Source organism: Nycticebus coucang, chromosome 23 (assembly GCF_027406575.1).
Source record: "Nycticebus coucang isolate mNycCou1 chromosome 23, mNycCou1.pri, whole genome shotgun sequence".
NCBI classification, from domain to species: Eukaryota; Metazoa; Chordata; class Mammalia; order Primates; family Lorisidae; genus Nycticebus; species Nycticebus coucang.
In genome coordinates, this window is record NC_069802.1 from 25156250 (window position 1) to 25172340 (window position 16091).

A 16091-nucleotide genomic window follows, 5' to 3' on the forward strand; every position below is an offset into this window, starting at 1 on the left:
AAATGGGGTTTCACTCTTACTCAAGCTCAAATTCCTGAGCTCAGGAGATCCTCCCGCTTCAACCTCCCAGGTTGCAGGTGTGAGCCACCGTGCCCGGCCTCCACCCGTATTCCCCATCCCACTGAGCTAAGTCCCCTGTTCCCGAGGAGCTCCCTTTCTGGATCTGAAACAGATAAGTCCTGAGAGCACAGGACACACAGGGTTTGGGAGTGCTGAGGCAGGAACATATGTTCACCTCTGCCCATGAGTGGCAAGGGTGAGCACCAGGGGAAACCTGCCTGCTATGATGGCCTGGCACCCACCTCTCAGGTGTCAGGTAGCAGCCTGGGAAACAGAGGGAGAGGGGACAAGGGCTCCTGGACAGTGGGCACAGCACTGGTACACATACGTCTCTTGATGAGAAGATGGGGTGAATGCAATTTTCTAGGAACAGTGTGTAGCTTGGGAAAAGAAGAGGGTGGAGGCCCAGTGTTTGGGAACTCCTGCCATTGAAAAAGCCCCGCAGGCTGGGCATGGGGCTTACACCTGTAATCCTAGCACTCTGGGAGGCCAAGACCAGCCTGCGCAAAAAAGAGACCCCATCTCTACTAAAAATAGAAAAACTAGCCGATTAGTGTGGCATGTGTCTGTAGTCCCAGCAACTCGGGAGGCTGAGGCAAGGGGATCACCTGAGCCCAAGAGTTCAAGGTTACTGTGAGCTATGATGCCACGGCACTCTACGCAGGATGAAAGAGTGAGACTATGTCTCAAAAAAAAAGAGAGAAGGGATTATGAAAAGAAGCTGGAGGGAAGTGTCCAGAGCTGGTGTGTCCTTGAATTAGTATGCTACCAACCTTGGTGTACAAACGCAGAGTGGACGATACGTATAAATAAGCCACCCGGAGGATGGAGTCAGCTTCAGCACATCCTCGTTAATGTGGGTGGGTATTTCATGACAATTGCTGATCATTCAACTTTCTTGCCTTCTTGTAGATTTTTAATCCCCTCCTTGAGTCTCAACTTGCTGAACAAATCAAGTTCTATTATGAAAGGTGTGCTGAGGTTCAAGAAATAATATCTGTGTACGCATCCACAGCACAGGACGTGGACGAGAGGCAAGAGGCATGTAAGTCTTGATCCACAGAAGAGCCATTGGAAGCGCCGAGCATTTGTATTAACACATATTTGACTTTTCCCTAAGGAGATTAAAATTGAACATACATGACTTGGCTCAGATACCAGTGGGGACAAGTATGACCTTGAGCCCTCCCCAGATGGATGCGAGTGAAAGTATTCATTGTACCTGGATTCCAAAAAGATCACTGACAGCCCAGAAGAACTAAAAGATGTCTCAGAGCTTCTCCCTTAAAAATCTGGTTTACGAATACAAATGATAGGGGGTATTTTGCACCCCACATGGCGTTATTCCCATCCATAAGGCCAGCCTAAGAAAATAAAAATGAATTGGAGAAGAAATTAATCATTAGAAATGTTTCCCCATCAGTGCACTTTTGTCTTGGATCATTAATATCCGAATATTAGCTTTCAGAAATGTTGAACGATGACTTTGTTGTTCGGGGATTGGTTTGATTTTTTTAAATCCTTGGAATTGACTCATGCTGGAAGACACGGGTAATTTTCACCAGAAGGGATGAATTCGAAATAGACTGCGTTCGTGTGTGCTCCTATTTGCAGAGGCATCCGTTTACTCATCTAAGGTGTTTGTCAGCCACACAATGTGGTCCTGTCTGGCCTTTCCGTGTTCCAGCTTGGATCTAGCCCTCCTGCGTCTCTCTGTGCTACAGATCTTGGTTGTTTGATATAGGGCACTAAAGTTACTCACATATGTTCCTTCTGGAAGAGAAATTCCTGTGGGGCCTTTGCCATCAGCAAAAGCCAATTGTGTATTTCAGTCTTGCCCATATGTCTCCCCATCTCCAGAGCGGAGCTTCCTGTTCCAGGCCCCGGGGAGGGATGGATGCATCTCGAACATGCCCCAGTCCAATAGGGTTCACGTAAAATGATACCAGGTAGCCTTGAGTGATGGTGATAGGTGAGCATGGAAAAGCAGTCCTTGTGCAATTTGATTTAAGAACAGGCCGTGCTGGTCCCCAGCTGCTGCTATCACCGCTGAATCATCCAGAAATTATGATGCTGTCAGAGGAGGGGGAAGATGTGTAGGAACAATAATATCCCAAACAGGAAAGAAATGGATTTGGATCACTTTTATGCTATCAGGAGAGATGGCCTGGGTTGGAAGGCCAGCCTGGCATGCTGATCTGTTTGGTGACCCCAGGAAGACTTTGCTAACATCTCTGGCTGCCTCGCCTCCCTGGGGTTTTTTTTACTTTGCTCCTCAACACACATGCCAACCAAATGACCTAGATAGTGGCCTCCTGGGGACCAGGCAGAGGCCAGCTGTTCATTCTGTGGAATTATTCGACAGCCATCAGCAACTTTGGCACATTTCCCAAAAACTTGGCTTTGAATTTGTGACCTGGGGCGAAGGCATCAGAGCCAATTTCACATCCCTGAAGGGCCCAAACCAATATCCAGTAACTGTTAAGTCTGGCCACTTAACTTCTAGCTTCTCTTAAAAGAAAGGTTTTAGGGAGGTGCGGCTTTTTCTCTCCTAAGGGGTATGATGTCGTGTCCTTTTCCCTCCTGTGCAGGCCACCTCCACAATTCCTACCTGGATTTCAAGCGCAGGTACGGGGGACCCTCAACATGCAGAGCCTTTCCCTGGGAGAAGGAGCTGAAAGACAAACACCCCAGCTTGTTCCAGGTGTTGCTGGAGATGGATTTGCTGGCCGGTAATTGAGTCTTTGCCACGGCTTTGGGCTCTGGTTAGCGCGCAGGCTCCCTGGTTCTCTCTGTCTCACTCACCCTCTTTGGTGATTTATGCCTCCAAGTTATTTTTAACCCTAGTGTTCTAGCTTAATTTCACATTTAAATTCTGCCCTTGTATGTCCACAACTCTCAATATATCTGTGCACATTTCCAACGCTAAATGCAAAAACTTAAATTTAGGAATCGCTCATGCAATTCTTTATTTAAAGCCAAGGCCACAAATGGACAGCCAACAGCCAGAGCTGGCCCCGAAATACCTTCTTGAGTATTTAAAAAATGATAATAATTACCAGTATCTCAAACTCATGTGAAAGTGCAGATTTCTAGCTTTCCTTGAAATACCCAAAGATCTGGCAACACTGGGCCTTTCCTCCTCCATGGCAGCCATCCTGGAGGTGACACATAGGTGCAGCCCTGTCCATCCACAGCCCTTCTGTCTGTTTCCTAACCTCTGGCCCACTTCATTCATGGATATGACCTGCCTGGGCCTTTACACATTTGAACTTGAGACCCCCGATTTAAAGGCCTCTTTTTTAAGCCTCATATCAGGAATCTGCAAATACTTCCCAAGTCCTACCAGTGTCTCCTGACGTCCATTGTGATTTGACTTTGCTTAGTAACTATGTGCACACCATAGGGCTATGCAGGACCTCGCACCCATGCCTGGTAGAAAGAGGAGAAGCTGGAGGGTATTCTGCCTGGTTCTGAGGAACCCGGTGAGGGTGATGACACCTGTCTGAGCACTGAGGGGCAGCCCTTGGTGGTCAGCCTTGGGTTGAGGCATTGCAGAAACTGACTCCCCCCTTGTATAAGAACTTTCTGAGAATAGCCATGTCCAGCACTATAGATTTCCTTTGCAGATCATGACCCTCTCCCACCCCATCCAGGAAAAATTCCAGCCATGGGGTGAATTTTGCCTTCACTCTTCAGATGCTCGCTATGTGACTACTCGGTTACTTGGCTGGACTTCAGAGATAAGTTCCTGGCCTTGAGGGATGAACTGGAATGTAAAGAGAAATAGTGATATATATATATGTGTGTGTGTGTATATATATATTTAGAGACAGAGTCTTACTTTGTTGCCCTGGGTAGAGTGCTGTGGTGTCACAGCTCACAGCAACCTCCAACTCCTGGACTTAGGTGATTCTCTTGCCTTAGCCTCCCGAGTAGGAAATAGTGATATATTTTCACAAAGGCTGTGTGAGTGAATGGTGGAGGCACTGAGGCACAAGGCAGGGGTGGTCAGTTCTACCTGGAGGGCCAAGGTGTTCAGGGAAGCTTCCTGGGGGAGGTGACACTGGGACTGATTCTTGAAGGGTCGGTATATGTTTGCCAGATCATCTAGGTGGGGGCGGGTATAGCAGGCAAAGTAGAGGCCAAGAAGTGGGAATGGCACAGTGAGTTGAATGACAGGAAGGGACCTTGGGGAGGTGGGAGGATCCCTGGAGAGTGATGGGTCTGACTAGGGCTTAGACACCCTCCTGGAGAGTTCTGGTTTTACCTGGGTGTGGGCAAAGAGGACGAGGAGCTGGGATGCCACGTCATGTTGTGTGACAGTGTAGCCTCCAGAACCAGGTAGCCTGCTCCAATTTTAACTTCATACTCACTTGATTGTGGACAATCACTTGATCGTGGACAAGTTACCTAATTTTTCTGAGCCTCAGTTTCCTCATCTGCAAAATGGGAATGATAATGGTACCTCTCTCCTCGTGTTAGACTCAGTGAATTGATATTTCTAAAATACTTAGAACAGGAGCAGCACACAGTAAGCCCTAAGTGAACAGTTTCTCATCTTCACTGCCATTGACACTTTGGACTGGTGAATTCTTTGTTCTTCTATCCTGTTTATCTGCATTTCTGGCCTCTACTCAGCAGATAGTACCAATAGTACCTCCTCCATACTCCTCCTCTCCAAAAATGTCTCTAGACATAGACGAACGTCCCTAAGGAGACCAAATCACCCCCGTTGAGAAATCCTGCTGTGTCAATGTTATTGCCATTATTACTGGGCAGAGAATTCCAGCTGTCAGCTGTCTGGGAGGGGATGACGCTGACCCCCAAGACTGGCAAACTGGAAAAGGGAGAGGCACGTTGGATAATTTAGGCTAAATGAGCCAAGACCACAGCCACACCGAAAGTGTCTTTGTGAGGATTCTGATCATACTGAAATACAGTTTTGCTGATTGGGAACCGTAAACCGTAGTGAATCATTTTCATAAAACATTTGTTTTTAAATAAGCACTCTCAATGAAAATGTTTTCATGTTATGGTTACAGCTCAAAGTTTTGTTCATAAGAATTTAGAATTATTTTATTCTCCATGGAGGCCTGGAAACAGAATCTAATTAAAAACCCAAATCTTGAGCTCCAGAACCTTAAGGCTTCCTGGGTGTCAGTGCCATGCAACGGTCAGATCCCAGGGCCATCGAGTGAGGTTTCTGGGGTCCCCATCAATAGTGGGACCCACTTTATGACCCACTGCTCGTGCCCAAAATGCCAGTCAGGTGCTTCTGGGGCCAACTTGGAAGAGTGATAAGGAACATACCCCTAGGGGCTGCTTCCTTGGGCACAGGGGCACCTGTCTTCATCCTCTCCCAGCCTTTCCCTTGAGGGCCTAGGAGCAGCAGGGAGGGTGAGCGGAAGGGTGGGTGAATCTCTAGAACCACCCCCAAACCCTCATGCTACTTTCAGCACCTGTTTTTCTAGGTTACTCTGGAAGGACCAAGGAGCCTTCTGCAGAGGTAGGGTGTACGCTCATTCAAATTCATCTCTGCCTGGCACGGTGCCCTTGCTTGGGGCTATAATAGCATCTTCCAGCTAACCTGGGAGAGAGATTGGTGTCTTACAATGTACCCGGTTCCCTAACAAGGCTGAGAAAATTGCTGAAGATTTGATTTTGTAAATTGATGGTAAAAAATAAGTTTACATTTTCAGCATATCTTTACTCCGGTCTCCTATAGAAAAATATCACAGCAAGATGGGTGTGACGTTATGGCTGTTCTTGGTTCCTCAAATGCCCTTTCTTCCAAGTTCATCCCAGCCCTATCCTGGCTCTGGTGTGCTTTGGACAACTCCAGTTAACAGGAACTGTGTTTGCATTCTATTTTCTGCTGCTGTCCTGACCTGTCCTATCCTGTTGATTAATAGACTTTATTAGAACATCCTCATCATATTCCATTTTTCATATCTGAGTTGAGCTACGAGAATGGACTTAAGTATCAGATATTTGATACTTGGAATTCTTCCCTCCGGAAACCGAATAGGTGCAATAACAAAGATAAGGAAGTCAGCTCAGTGAGTATGTTTCTAAGTTACTCACAACTGTTTACTTATTCATTCATTCACCAAACAAGCATCGACTGCGTGTCCCCTGTGAGCCAAGACAGAGCAAAAATATGGCTGTGTTTTGAATGACAGTTGTGTGGGCTAAATGTAAAATGTCAGCTCCCATAGTTCCCAGAGGGAACTAATTTCTGGAATTACTTTTCCTGGAATTTTTAACGAATAAGGTGGTGTAATGGCATAAGAGACAATAGCCTGTAGTTTCTGATTCTGTATGAGAGAGTCATCTGTTTCCCTGGCAGCATCTCCTGCGTACAGCCGACACTCGGCTTCCCAGCTGCTACATGCGCCAGTTTCAGACCTGGGAGTGTTTCTCCCCTCCACGTTGTGTGATTTCAGATGGATCATCTGCTCTCAATCTCAGCCAACAACACACTTCAGAGGAGAGCTGAGAACATTGCAGAGGGTAGCGAGAAAGCAAGAAGGCTTCAGCTTCATTAACAATAAGTAGGAAGCGTAGAAAGAGCGGCCATTCCTGTCTAGCGAGGTCAGCGCTGGTCACCACCTTGAACTTGTTTCCAGAACATCTGTAGTTTTCCTCTTCAAAAGAGAGTAGCCAGGTACTTACACTTCTACTCTATAAGGATGATGACTTTTTTTTTTTACAATTTTTATTCATGGTAAAATACACATAACATGAAATTGGCCACCTTTAACCATTTCCAAGTGTGCAGTTCAGTAGGGTTAAGTGAATTCATATGGTTGAGCAACAGACCCCCAGAACTTCTTCATCCTGCAAAACCGAAACTCTGTACTCATAAAACAAGTTCCCACTTCCCCTGAGCCCCAGACCCTGTAAGCCACCATCCGACTTTTTGTTTCTATGAGTCTGGCTGCTTTAGGTATTTCATATATGTAATTGGTATCATACACAGTATTTATCTGTGACCGGTTGATTTCATTTACCATGATGTACTCAAGACCCACGTATGCTGTAGCATGTGTTAGAATTTCCTTTCTTTTTAAGGCTGAATAACATTTCATTATAGGTACATACTTCATTGTATTTATCCTTGTGACCATTGATGTACACTGGGGTTGCCTTCACCTTTGGCTGTTGTGAATAATGCTGCTATGAAAACATGTGTACAAATATGTCTGCTCTCCTTTTTTTTGGATGTATAGCGTATTCAGAAGGAGAATGGCTGGGTCCTGTGATAATTCTGTGTTTGATTTTTGGAGGCACCTCCACTCTGTTTTCTGCACCATTGAGTGTTCCCACCAAGGGTGCACAAAAAGGGTTCCCACTTCTCCACATGCCACAGTACAGGCACCAAGGCCTGTTACTTCCTAGTTTCTTTGATAGCAGCCATCATGCCATGAGGTATCATTTATTTTTGTGCAGTAATTTATATGCTGGAGAAAGTTTGGTTTGGGCTGAATTAAGAACATAGGGCTTTTATAAAGTGATATAACATCTCTGAAAGAGCTTTGGGGACAGAAGGGTACCAGATGGATGTGAGGGATCGCTCAGCTGAATGGAGCTGGTCTTACTCTGCTGGGAGCTCCAGCTGTGAGATTCTATAAGCGTCTCTGTTACTCACCCAGTTGCAGACTTGTTGAAGGTTGGTGGAGTATCTGATTCAGGCCTTCCATTCTAGACAGTGCCTGCAGCGGTGCTGGTCGGATGCCAGCTGCTGAGCGCATCATCTGTGCCCTCAAAGAGCATACCTTGCCCACTGGCGAATAGCTTTTGTGTCCCAACTTGAGTACAGCCTCCTAGGTCATCCCTCCCATCTCACCAGGCAGACACCTGCCTCCCCATCGCCTCCCTGCACGCCCCGTAGGTAGCTCCTCTGTGCCGACTGTCTTCCCGTGCTGTGATTCCACAGTGGGGCGTAGAAGTTCTCAAAGACAGAAACCATATCTAGGTTTCTTTTGGAGACCCTGACCTCGACAAGTATTTGTCGAATAATTAAATCCAATGCAAGAGACTTGCAGTAAAAGTACTCAGAACACTTCTGCTGGCTCGCTGAATCACTGAAGGAATGAGGAAGCTGACTTCCAGGAGACACAAGTTCAAGGTCTGAACGGGACAAGCTGTGGCTTCCATCCAGACTGAGATGGTTCTGTGGGCTTATTCTCCTTTTCTCCTGCAATTTTTCTCATTTCTCCCACTCTTCCTCAGCCTGCATCCTCTCAGGAGCTTCTGTCCTCTCTCTGGAAGTACCTCTGAAAAGGGGGTTCAGTTTCTCAGGTCTCCCAGGATGCTCTGCCAGCTTTCCACTGGCAGCAAAAGTAGACCCGGAATCCTTCTGATGAGCCTCTTATTTCAAAAGAATTCCAGAAATGTGGTTCTTGCTTTGTCTTATCTGTAATCTACTTACCTATCCTTGTGGCTGTAAAACAACCCCAAGGGACATGTTCACCCAACTCATATCGTGAGTTGGGTACACCCTACCCCTGTGCTAGGATGCAAATTAAAATTGTGAACCAGCCCAGCCCCCACACAATCTGCGCCAAATGCCAGGGGGTGCAGAGGAGGGAGGCTGGCTCACTGTGGAGCAGTGATACAGCTGTTCCCACGCCGATGCATAACAGGACCCTCACCTCGTCTCCCAGAGTTGGCGTGCCTTTGAATTAAAGACGGCGGGGCCGCTCAGGGCGCCCAGCTGCAGCACAGGCAGATGTGGCCAAGTGCCCTTCTTGCCGCGGGCATTCCAGAGCCATGCTTTCTGATTTCCTGGCTTGGCACGAGAATCCTCCTGTGTTGCTCTGTCCCTGAGTTCAGGATTGTCCAGGCTCTGGGGTGGCATCTAACGCAAGAACTCATGTTCAGGACTTTGGGGGCTGGCAGTCTAATTGGTCAAGCTCTATGCTTTTTCCTGGGGAACCTCCAATTGTTTAGGAAAATGGCTGCTGGCAGAGCATAGAAATTGCCCTATTAGCATGTGGGCTTTTTCCGATGCTAGCGCGGTGGTGTTTTAGTACGCCTATTTTTTCATTATTTAAGAGTTGTGCTGGCTGTTGCCTTTTTTTACTTTCCTGTCACACCTTGCCTGTCAAAACTGAACTGTTTGAATTGAAACACCTCTGAATGAGGCTTTGACATCCAGAGGAGATTGGTGATGGGGACTGGGCTGCGGGGAGCCTGTGGGAACAGCAGCGGCAGCAGGCCTGGCTAGAGGCCTGAGCGTTGGTTATGAAAGGGAACGGTGAGGAAGGAAACAAAGGCTCTGAACAGGTGACAAGTGAGCTGGCCAGCAGGCCTCTGGGGACATCTGCCCCAGGCCACACCTGTTCACTCCTCTCCCTCCTTCAATCCTGCATCTCACCATCATGTCCACGGGAATCAGTGCCCCCCGAGTAGAGGAAGTCCCAGCGCTGCCAGCACACGGTTCTCTGGGATGAGGCCAGGACCAAGGTTGGGCCCACCTCCCAGGGCTGACACCATCTGTGTTGTTCCTTCAAGGCCACTGCCTGCCTCTTGTCCCCAGGTCTTGGAGTGCTAAGTGCAGGGAAGAGGAGTCTCCACAAAATATGCCAAGGGGCTGCTGGCTGCCCTAATACACTCTATTTGTTTTTAATCTTTTTTTTTTTTTTTTGCCAACAATTGCAATGTTCATTTGAAGACCCTAAAATGCAAAACATGGAAATGGTAGAAATATAATTATGTTGCATAATAACAGCAGAATACCTTTCCTTTTAAGAGCTGTGTTCATGTTGTTTGTGGAAGAACCATTATCTTTATTATTTTTGTGGTGGTTGTTAAAGCATTCATTATAGCTTTTAAAAAATAGACAGAGGCAGGAAGAAGAAAGCAAAGACTGGACCGTGATATTTCTGCCCAGAGAATAACAGTCCTGCAAGGAGAGAGAAAAAGAGAGGGAAGGAGGGAAGAAAGGAAGGAAGGAAGGAAGGGAAAGAGGCAGGGAGGGAAGGAAATGGCTTATATAAAATCAGAAAATTTATCCAGTACAAAAAGGCATAGTTTACTTCTGAGAGAAAGAAGCCAGCTCTTTAAGCCCCTGGAGCCCAGCAAAGGTCACCAGATCACAATGCCAATGAGGAATGCATTGTTTTTTCTCCAAACCAGTAAACTTGGTGAGATCATTCCTTGTAATGGTTAAATGACATTTTCTCCTTTACTTTTTTCCCCTTTCAAACTTCTACTTACTTTGGATGCATTGCACCTCTTGGGCTTTGGGACCAAACACGGCCTTCCTATTTGATGTCTCGGCTGCTCTCAGGGACGGAGGGTGCTCTTCTCCAGCTGAATTCTCAAACAGACGTTGGTGCCAGCCCCAGGGCCTTTGGGAAGTGGCTCCCTTCTCATTTTTGCTCTTCTAACAGTGAACACGCAAATGGCCGCTGCACGATATTATTGTACAGAAGACAAAAAGGAGCAAAATAAACGATGCCGTGCTATCTGGAAAACAGAAAGGGTTAATTAATGACCATGGCTTTTGTTCCTTGGCTTTGGGGGCAGAAAGAAAGAAAATTGGGAAGTGGCTCCTTCTTCTGTTTTGTTTGTTTGTTTCTGCATTATACCATTAATCCCCATAAACAAGGCATGTTTTTAGTTACAGATTGACTAGGAAAAAAATGCATATGCTAAGCCAGATGGGTGAAATTAACAGTTTCATTAAACTGACTTTAAAATCTCCAGTCTCACAATATCACCCACAACATCATGCCTTTGATTTGGGGTGACAGTTGGAATTCGAAGTTTAACAAATGCGCAAAACGAGCAGTTTGACCTTTGCATTATCATTTTTTTTATTATATTCACTAGTGCAGAAAATTGTTTAGATTTTTTGTGATGTGCGTGCAGAGAAAATGCTGATTGGTAATATCCTGGGGAGACCTTAGGATTTTAACATACAAAAGAAATAAGGAAGTCCTTTCAACCTGCCTGTGTTTCAGTCTGCTAAGGAGTTGAGCTTTGGGAAGGATTCTCAATTTGTTCCTATTCTGCAGCTACCTGGGCGCTCCTGCTAATGATTTCTGGGGTTCTGTGCCAGGGGTCAGCAGAGCAAGTGTTTCATCTGAAGCTTCATTTGGTTTGAGTCTCTTCTCTCTTCTGTGTCCACGGGTACCCAGGCAAAACTCATCATAGTTAGGCATTTGACGGAGCAGGTGAGGCAGGGATGAATTGTTAACAAAATTTTAATGTTGATTTGCTGGAATTGTGCACAGAGGGGCATCCGAGATGAACACACGTTTAAAAGTAAATATATGAGTAAGTAGCAGTAGAATTTATTTTGCAACTCCAAGTGCTACTGTGTGTACTAAATCTAGTGCAGAAGACTCTGACTGTGGTGAACGAATGGGTAGGATGGAATTTTTCTTTCAGCTATGCAAAGTGAAAATCCAAAATGAGATCCCCGGACTCCTAGTGGAAAAGGATGTCAGTCAAATATCATCCCAGCAGACGAATGTTCAGGGATGTTCATTGCCATGTTGTTGGTTACAGCAAAACCACTGGAAACAACTCAAGAGTCTAAAAATAGAGAACTGGTGGGGAAAATGGTCCAGCTGTAGAATGCAATAGTGTGGAAGTATGAGAAAGAATGCACTTCTGACAGCCAGGAGGGTGAGATTCATAATAGGTTGTATATCTGAAAAAATAAGTAGAGAGTCAGAATCTACAATAGCTTATTATGAATATTTGCAAAGAAAGATGTATGTGTATATATAACTAGATGTATACATGAATTATTATATATGCACAGGGAAAGTCTCAAAGCTTATACACCAAGCTTTTGACAGTTTTTATCTTCACTATTAAAGATTGAGGAAGAGGTGACTTCTGTTTTTATACAAATCTGCATTTTTTTTTTTTTTTTTTTTTTTTTTTGAGACAGTCTCTCTCTGTTGCCCTGGGTAGTGTGCCTTGGTGTCAGCCTAGCTCACAGCAGCCTCCAACTCCTGGGTTCAAGTGATCCTCCTGCCTCAGCCTCCTGAGTAGCTGAGAATACAGGTGGCCCACCACAATGTCCAGCTAATTTTTCTGTTTTTGGTAGACAGAGTCTCACTTTTGCTCAGGCTCGTCTCAAACACCTAAGCTTAAGCAATCCTCTCACCTAGGCCTCCCCCAGTGCTAGCATTATAGGCGTGAGCAACCACACCCTGCCAAGCACCGATTTCTTTAAGGAGTAAAAATAAAAATAAAAAGGAACAAACTGTATTTGCTCAGTAGGGTGATTTTTTTTTTCAGCACCTACTGTGCCAGGTACTTGGGATCAAAGAAGCAAAAGCAGACTCAGCTGGTAGGTAAGGCGCTCCTGGAGCCAGTAGATGGAGGTGCCTTTGAGCTGGGTAAGGGTAGTAGACAGGTTCCCTTCCCACAGCTCAGGGATCTGCAAGTGTCTGGCAGTGTCCCCCTCTCAGGGACACCCAGCCCTCCCCGTGCCCACAGGACCAGCACCAGCTCAGAAACAACATGTCAGCTGTCACAGTTTCATCTGGATCCTTCTAATCAGGGTCTCCGTTTTTAGCATGGACCTTTGCAAGGGAATTGCCCTGAAATAAACCCATCCCAAACCTTTCCACATTGGAAACTCTCCTCCTGACAAAGTGCTGATAAAAGGGAGTCTCTTACTGCTTCCTGAGTATTTTATTTTTTTAAATAACATTTTTATTTCATACAGAATGAAGAAAATCAAAGAAAAATGTTGGACAGAACAGTTTTGGGGCAGGTGAAGTTTTAGTCGTAAGCTGACATTTAACTTAACATTTAAATTGACCTTATTTACATTTAACTTAAGTCTTAAGTTAAATATAAATAGTATCTTTGCAATCCTATATGGTCTTTTGTAACATAGCATCTAGAATGTACCCTGCATGTAACAGAAAGTAAACATTTGATTGCTGAATTAATAAACAAGAGAGGTGAATAATAAAGATGGGCTTTAGAAGACGCTAACAGTTACATTTAGGGCTATAAAACTTGGTTGTTTGGGCATAAATGCTGGTGAGCTTAGAGATTTATGGGAGAATTATGTAAAAGGAAGCATCACATAGCTTAAAGCAATTGGGTAAACAAGACTTTGTCTACCATGGAAAAGTGCTTACCTAGTGACCTGTTCATCAAGGGTTAAGTGTGATGGGGTGGTTGAACTCTGATTTTAGTGACCTTCAAAGCTGGGCCCAGTCTCTTGCCAGCCTTTCTAACTTTGGACAAGTTATTCTTCAGGCCTCAATCACCTATTGTGAAAAATGGGGATCTTCTTCTTTTTTTTTTTTTTTTTTGGGGGGGGGATTCATTGAGGGTACAAGAAACAAGGTTACACTGATTGCATTTGTTAGGCAAAGTCAAAAATGGGGATGATTTTCATAGGAGCTATCTTGTAAAACTGTACAAAGTAAATGACATAATTTATGTAAGACACTTAACCCAGTATTTGGCATGTTGTAAGCACTCAATAAAAATTGACTCCTTCTTTTTATTATATTTAGAGACCCATGGGAAAAACTGGAAGCAAAACATGTTAAGAAAGCATCTAAAAATAAAGTTTTTTCCCCCAACTTTTTAGAACAGCACCTACGAGCTACTTCTGAGATAAAAACCTATTTTTCTTTAGAGAGTCATAGAAGAGGGGAAAAAATCTCTCCGGAAGTTTTCAGTGGTCCTGATTTGGTGGTTACACTGAGTAAATTACTCTCTGGGGACTCTGTCTCAGCTCCACATAGCACATCCTTTTCCCCAAGATACAAGGCTGTCATTTACTGCCAAAGAAAAGCTATTTATGGAATGACACCTTGGCATTCCCAACAGGTTTAATTTACCTCCCTGAAAGGTGGTCTATTTCAAGGCACCGCAGGACCAACCATATCAATAACTCGGGTGATTTAATTGACTTTTCCTGTTTCTAAAGCCATGTTGATCCATGGTAATTAATTGTTCATGCCCCGAATTGTATTATTTACAGTGCCGAGGAACCAAAAGAAATCTGTATCAGAAATCGGAGGGAGGATTTTTGAAAAGGCCGTGAAGAGACTCTCTGGCGTCAATGGCCTTCACCAAATTAGCTCTGTCATCCCCTTACTGATGGATTCCAGCTGCTGTGGGTACCACAGAGCATCCTACTACTTGGCAGTCTTTTATGAAACTGGATTAAGTGTTCCTCGGGATCGGCTGCAGGTAGAGTACGTCCTGGGTTCCTGTCCCCTGGTAGAACTGGGCATGTGGCAGCTCCTTGGAGTCCTTTAAAAATTTTTACACTCAAGAAAGATGTCTCAGGGCTGTGTTGAATCCAGGATCCTTTGCTTTCACTTTGTGAAAAAGAGCCCTGTCATTTATTTCTGGACACCGCCTTAGTAGTATGATTGGTCTGCAACCTAAAACCAGCTTGGGCAGGCCTTGCCAGCCTCCCAGTCTTTCCAGAACGGGTGCCTGTTACCCAATGCTTGTAACTGCTCTGGCTTTGAAACCATTATCCCACATTCCTTTTTAGCTAAATGAAGTCATCTGGACTTCTAAGCAAAGTATTGTTATAGTCAGAAGTCTACCATCAAAACAAATGCCATCCCAGACGGTTTCGTTCTTGGTTCTGAATCCAAATTTATTATGCAACTTGCCTAACATTTAGAATCACATTTTCGTAAGTGTATTAGTCAGGGCTCTCCAGAGAAACAGAACCAATGGGATTATACGTGGTATATATAGGAAGAGATTTATTATAAGGAATTGGCTCATGCAGTTCTGGAGGCTGAGAAGTCGCACGGTCTGCAGTCTGTAAGCCGAGGCCCACAAAAGCCAGTCATGTAGCTCCAGTCCAAGTCTGTAGGCCTGAGAATCGGGGGACTGATGCTGTAAATCCCCATCCAAGGGCAGGAAAAGACCAATGTCTCAGCTCACACAGGCAGCAGGAAGCACCCAGGGACCAATTCCTCCCTCCTCTGCCTCTTTGTCCTATTTGGGCCCTCAAAGGATGGGATGGAGGGCCATCTGCCTGGCTTCAGTGCCAATCTCATCTGGAAACACTCTCATAGACACCCAGAAATCATGCTTTATCTGGGAGCCTGATAGCAAGTCAAACTGACACATAAAATTAGCCATCACATAGGAACCTGTTCCCTGATGACTTGTAGTTTTCAGATTTGCGAGGATAAACCAAGAGAGTTTATCCTCAGTTTGGGGAGACTCAGACTGTTTAGATGTGCCCAAGTGGCTCCATGTTCCATTTCAGTGATTTGCTTGTGACGTCTCTGGTTTATAAATGCTCCTGAATGAAGGCATGTTTTTCTAAGTCCTTGAAGCCGACCTCACAAAGTGGAATAATGAGAAAATTCTACTTCTGTCTCTGCCCTGAAGTGGCTGGTTAACCCATGGACCTTTCTGGGCCCATGTTTTCTCAAATATGAAATGAGTCTGTTGGGCCAATCTCTATAGAGGCTTCCAGCACTAACCTTCTGAGAGGGTGAGGTTGGGACATGGACCACTATTCAGATGGTGTATCTGCAGATGCTGTGGCTGGGGCAGGGATGCTCAGGACAGCTGGCTGGTGCACAAGGGGTGCGGTGAGAGAAGCCAGGGAAGATGCCCATTTTTAACAAGAAAAGGCAAAAGTTCGGGCATTAGGAAGGACAAATAGCTGGGAATTTGGAAACTGTTAGAAAGCTGGGTTGGCATTTTTTCTAAAGATAAGCTGGATTTTTTTTTTTTTTAAAGATGTTGGTTTTTAGAACAAATTTCATTTTTTGTTATTATGGATACTAATAGTAGTATTCCTTTATGGTGCACACGTGATGTTTTGATGCAGGCATACAATGCGAATTAATCAGATCAGGATAATTAGAGTATCCACCATCTTGGGCATTTATCATTTCTTTGTGTTAGGAACATTTCCAATTTCTGTCGTTTAGTTATTTTAAAGTGTACCCTAACTTACTGTTCATTATAGTCAATTTATTATGCTATCAAATATTATTCATTCAAATAATTTTTTAAAGGCAAATTAACACCTTTCTGAAATG

At 44.9% G+C, this 16091-nt stretch overlaps 1 protein-coding gene across 2 annotated transcripts in view; it reads left to right on the top strand.

Moving 5' to 3' along the window:
• SEL1L3 (SEL1L family member 3) overlaps positions 1-16091 on the top strand; it is a 103512-nt gene that overhangs the window by 39233 nt on the left and 48188 nt on the right. For both annotated transcript variants that reach the window (XM_053577744.1, XM_053577745.1), the window contains exons 8-10: positions 973-1105; positions 2652-2792; positions 14045-14256. In XM_053577744.1, coding sequence (XP_053433719.1) covers positions 973-1105; positions 2652-2792; positions 14045-14256 — 486 coding nt within the window. The remainder of the gene's footprint in view (positions 1-972; positions 1106-2651; positions 2793-14044; positions 14257-16091) is intronic.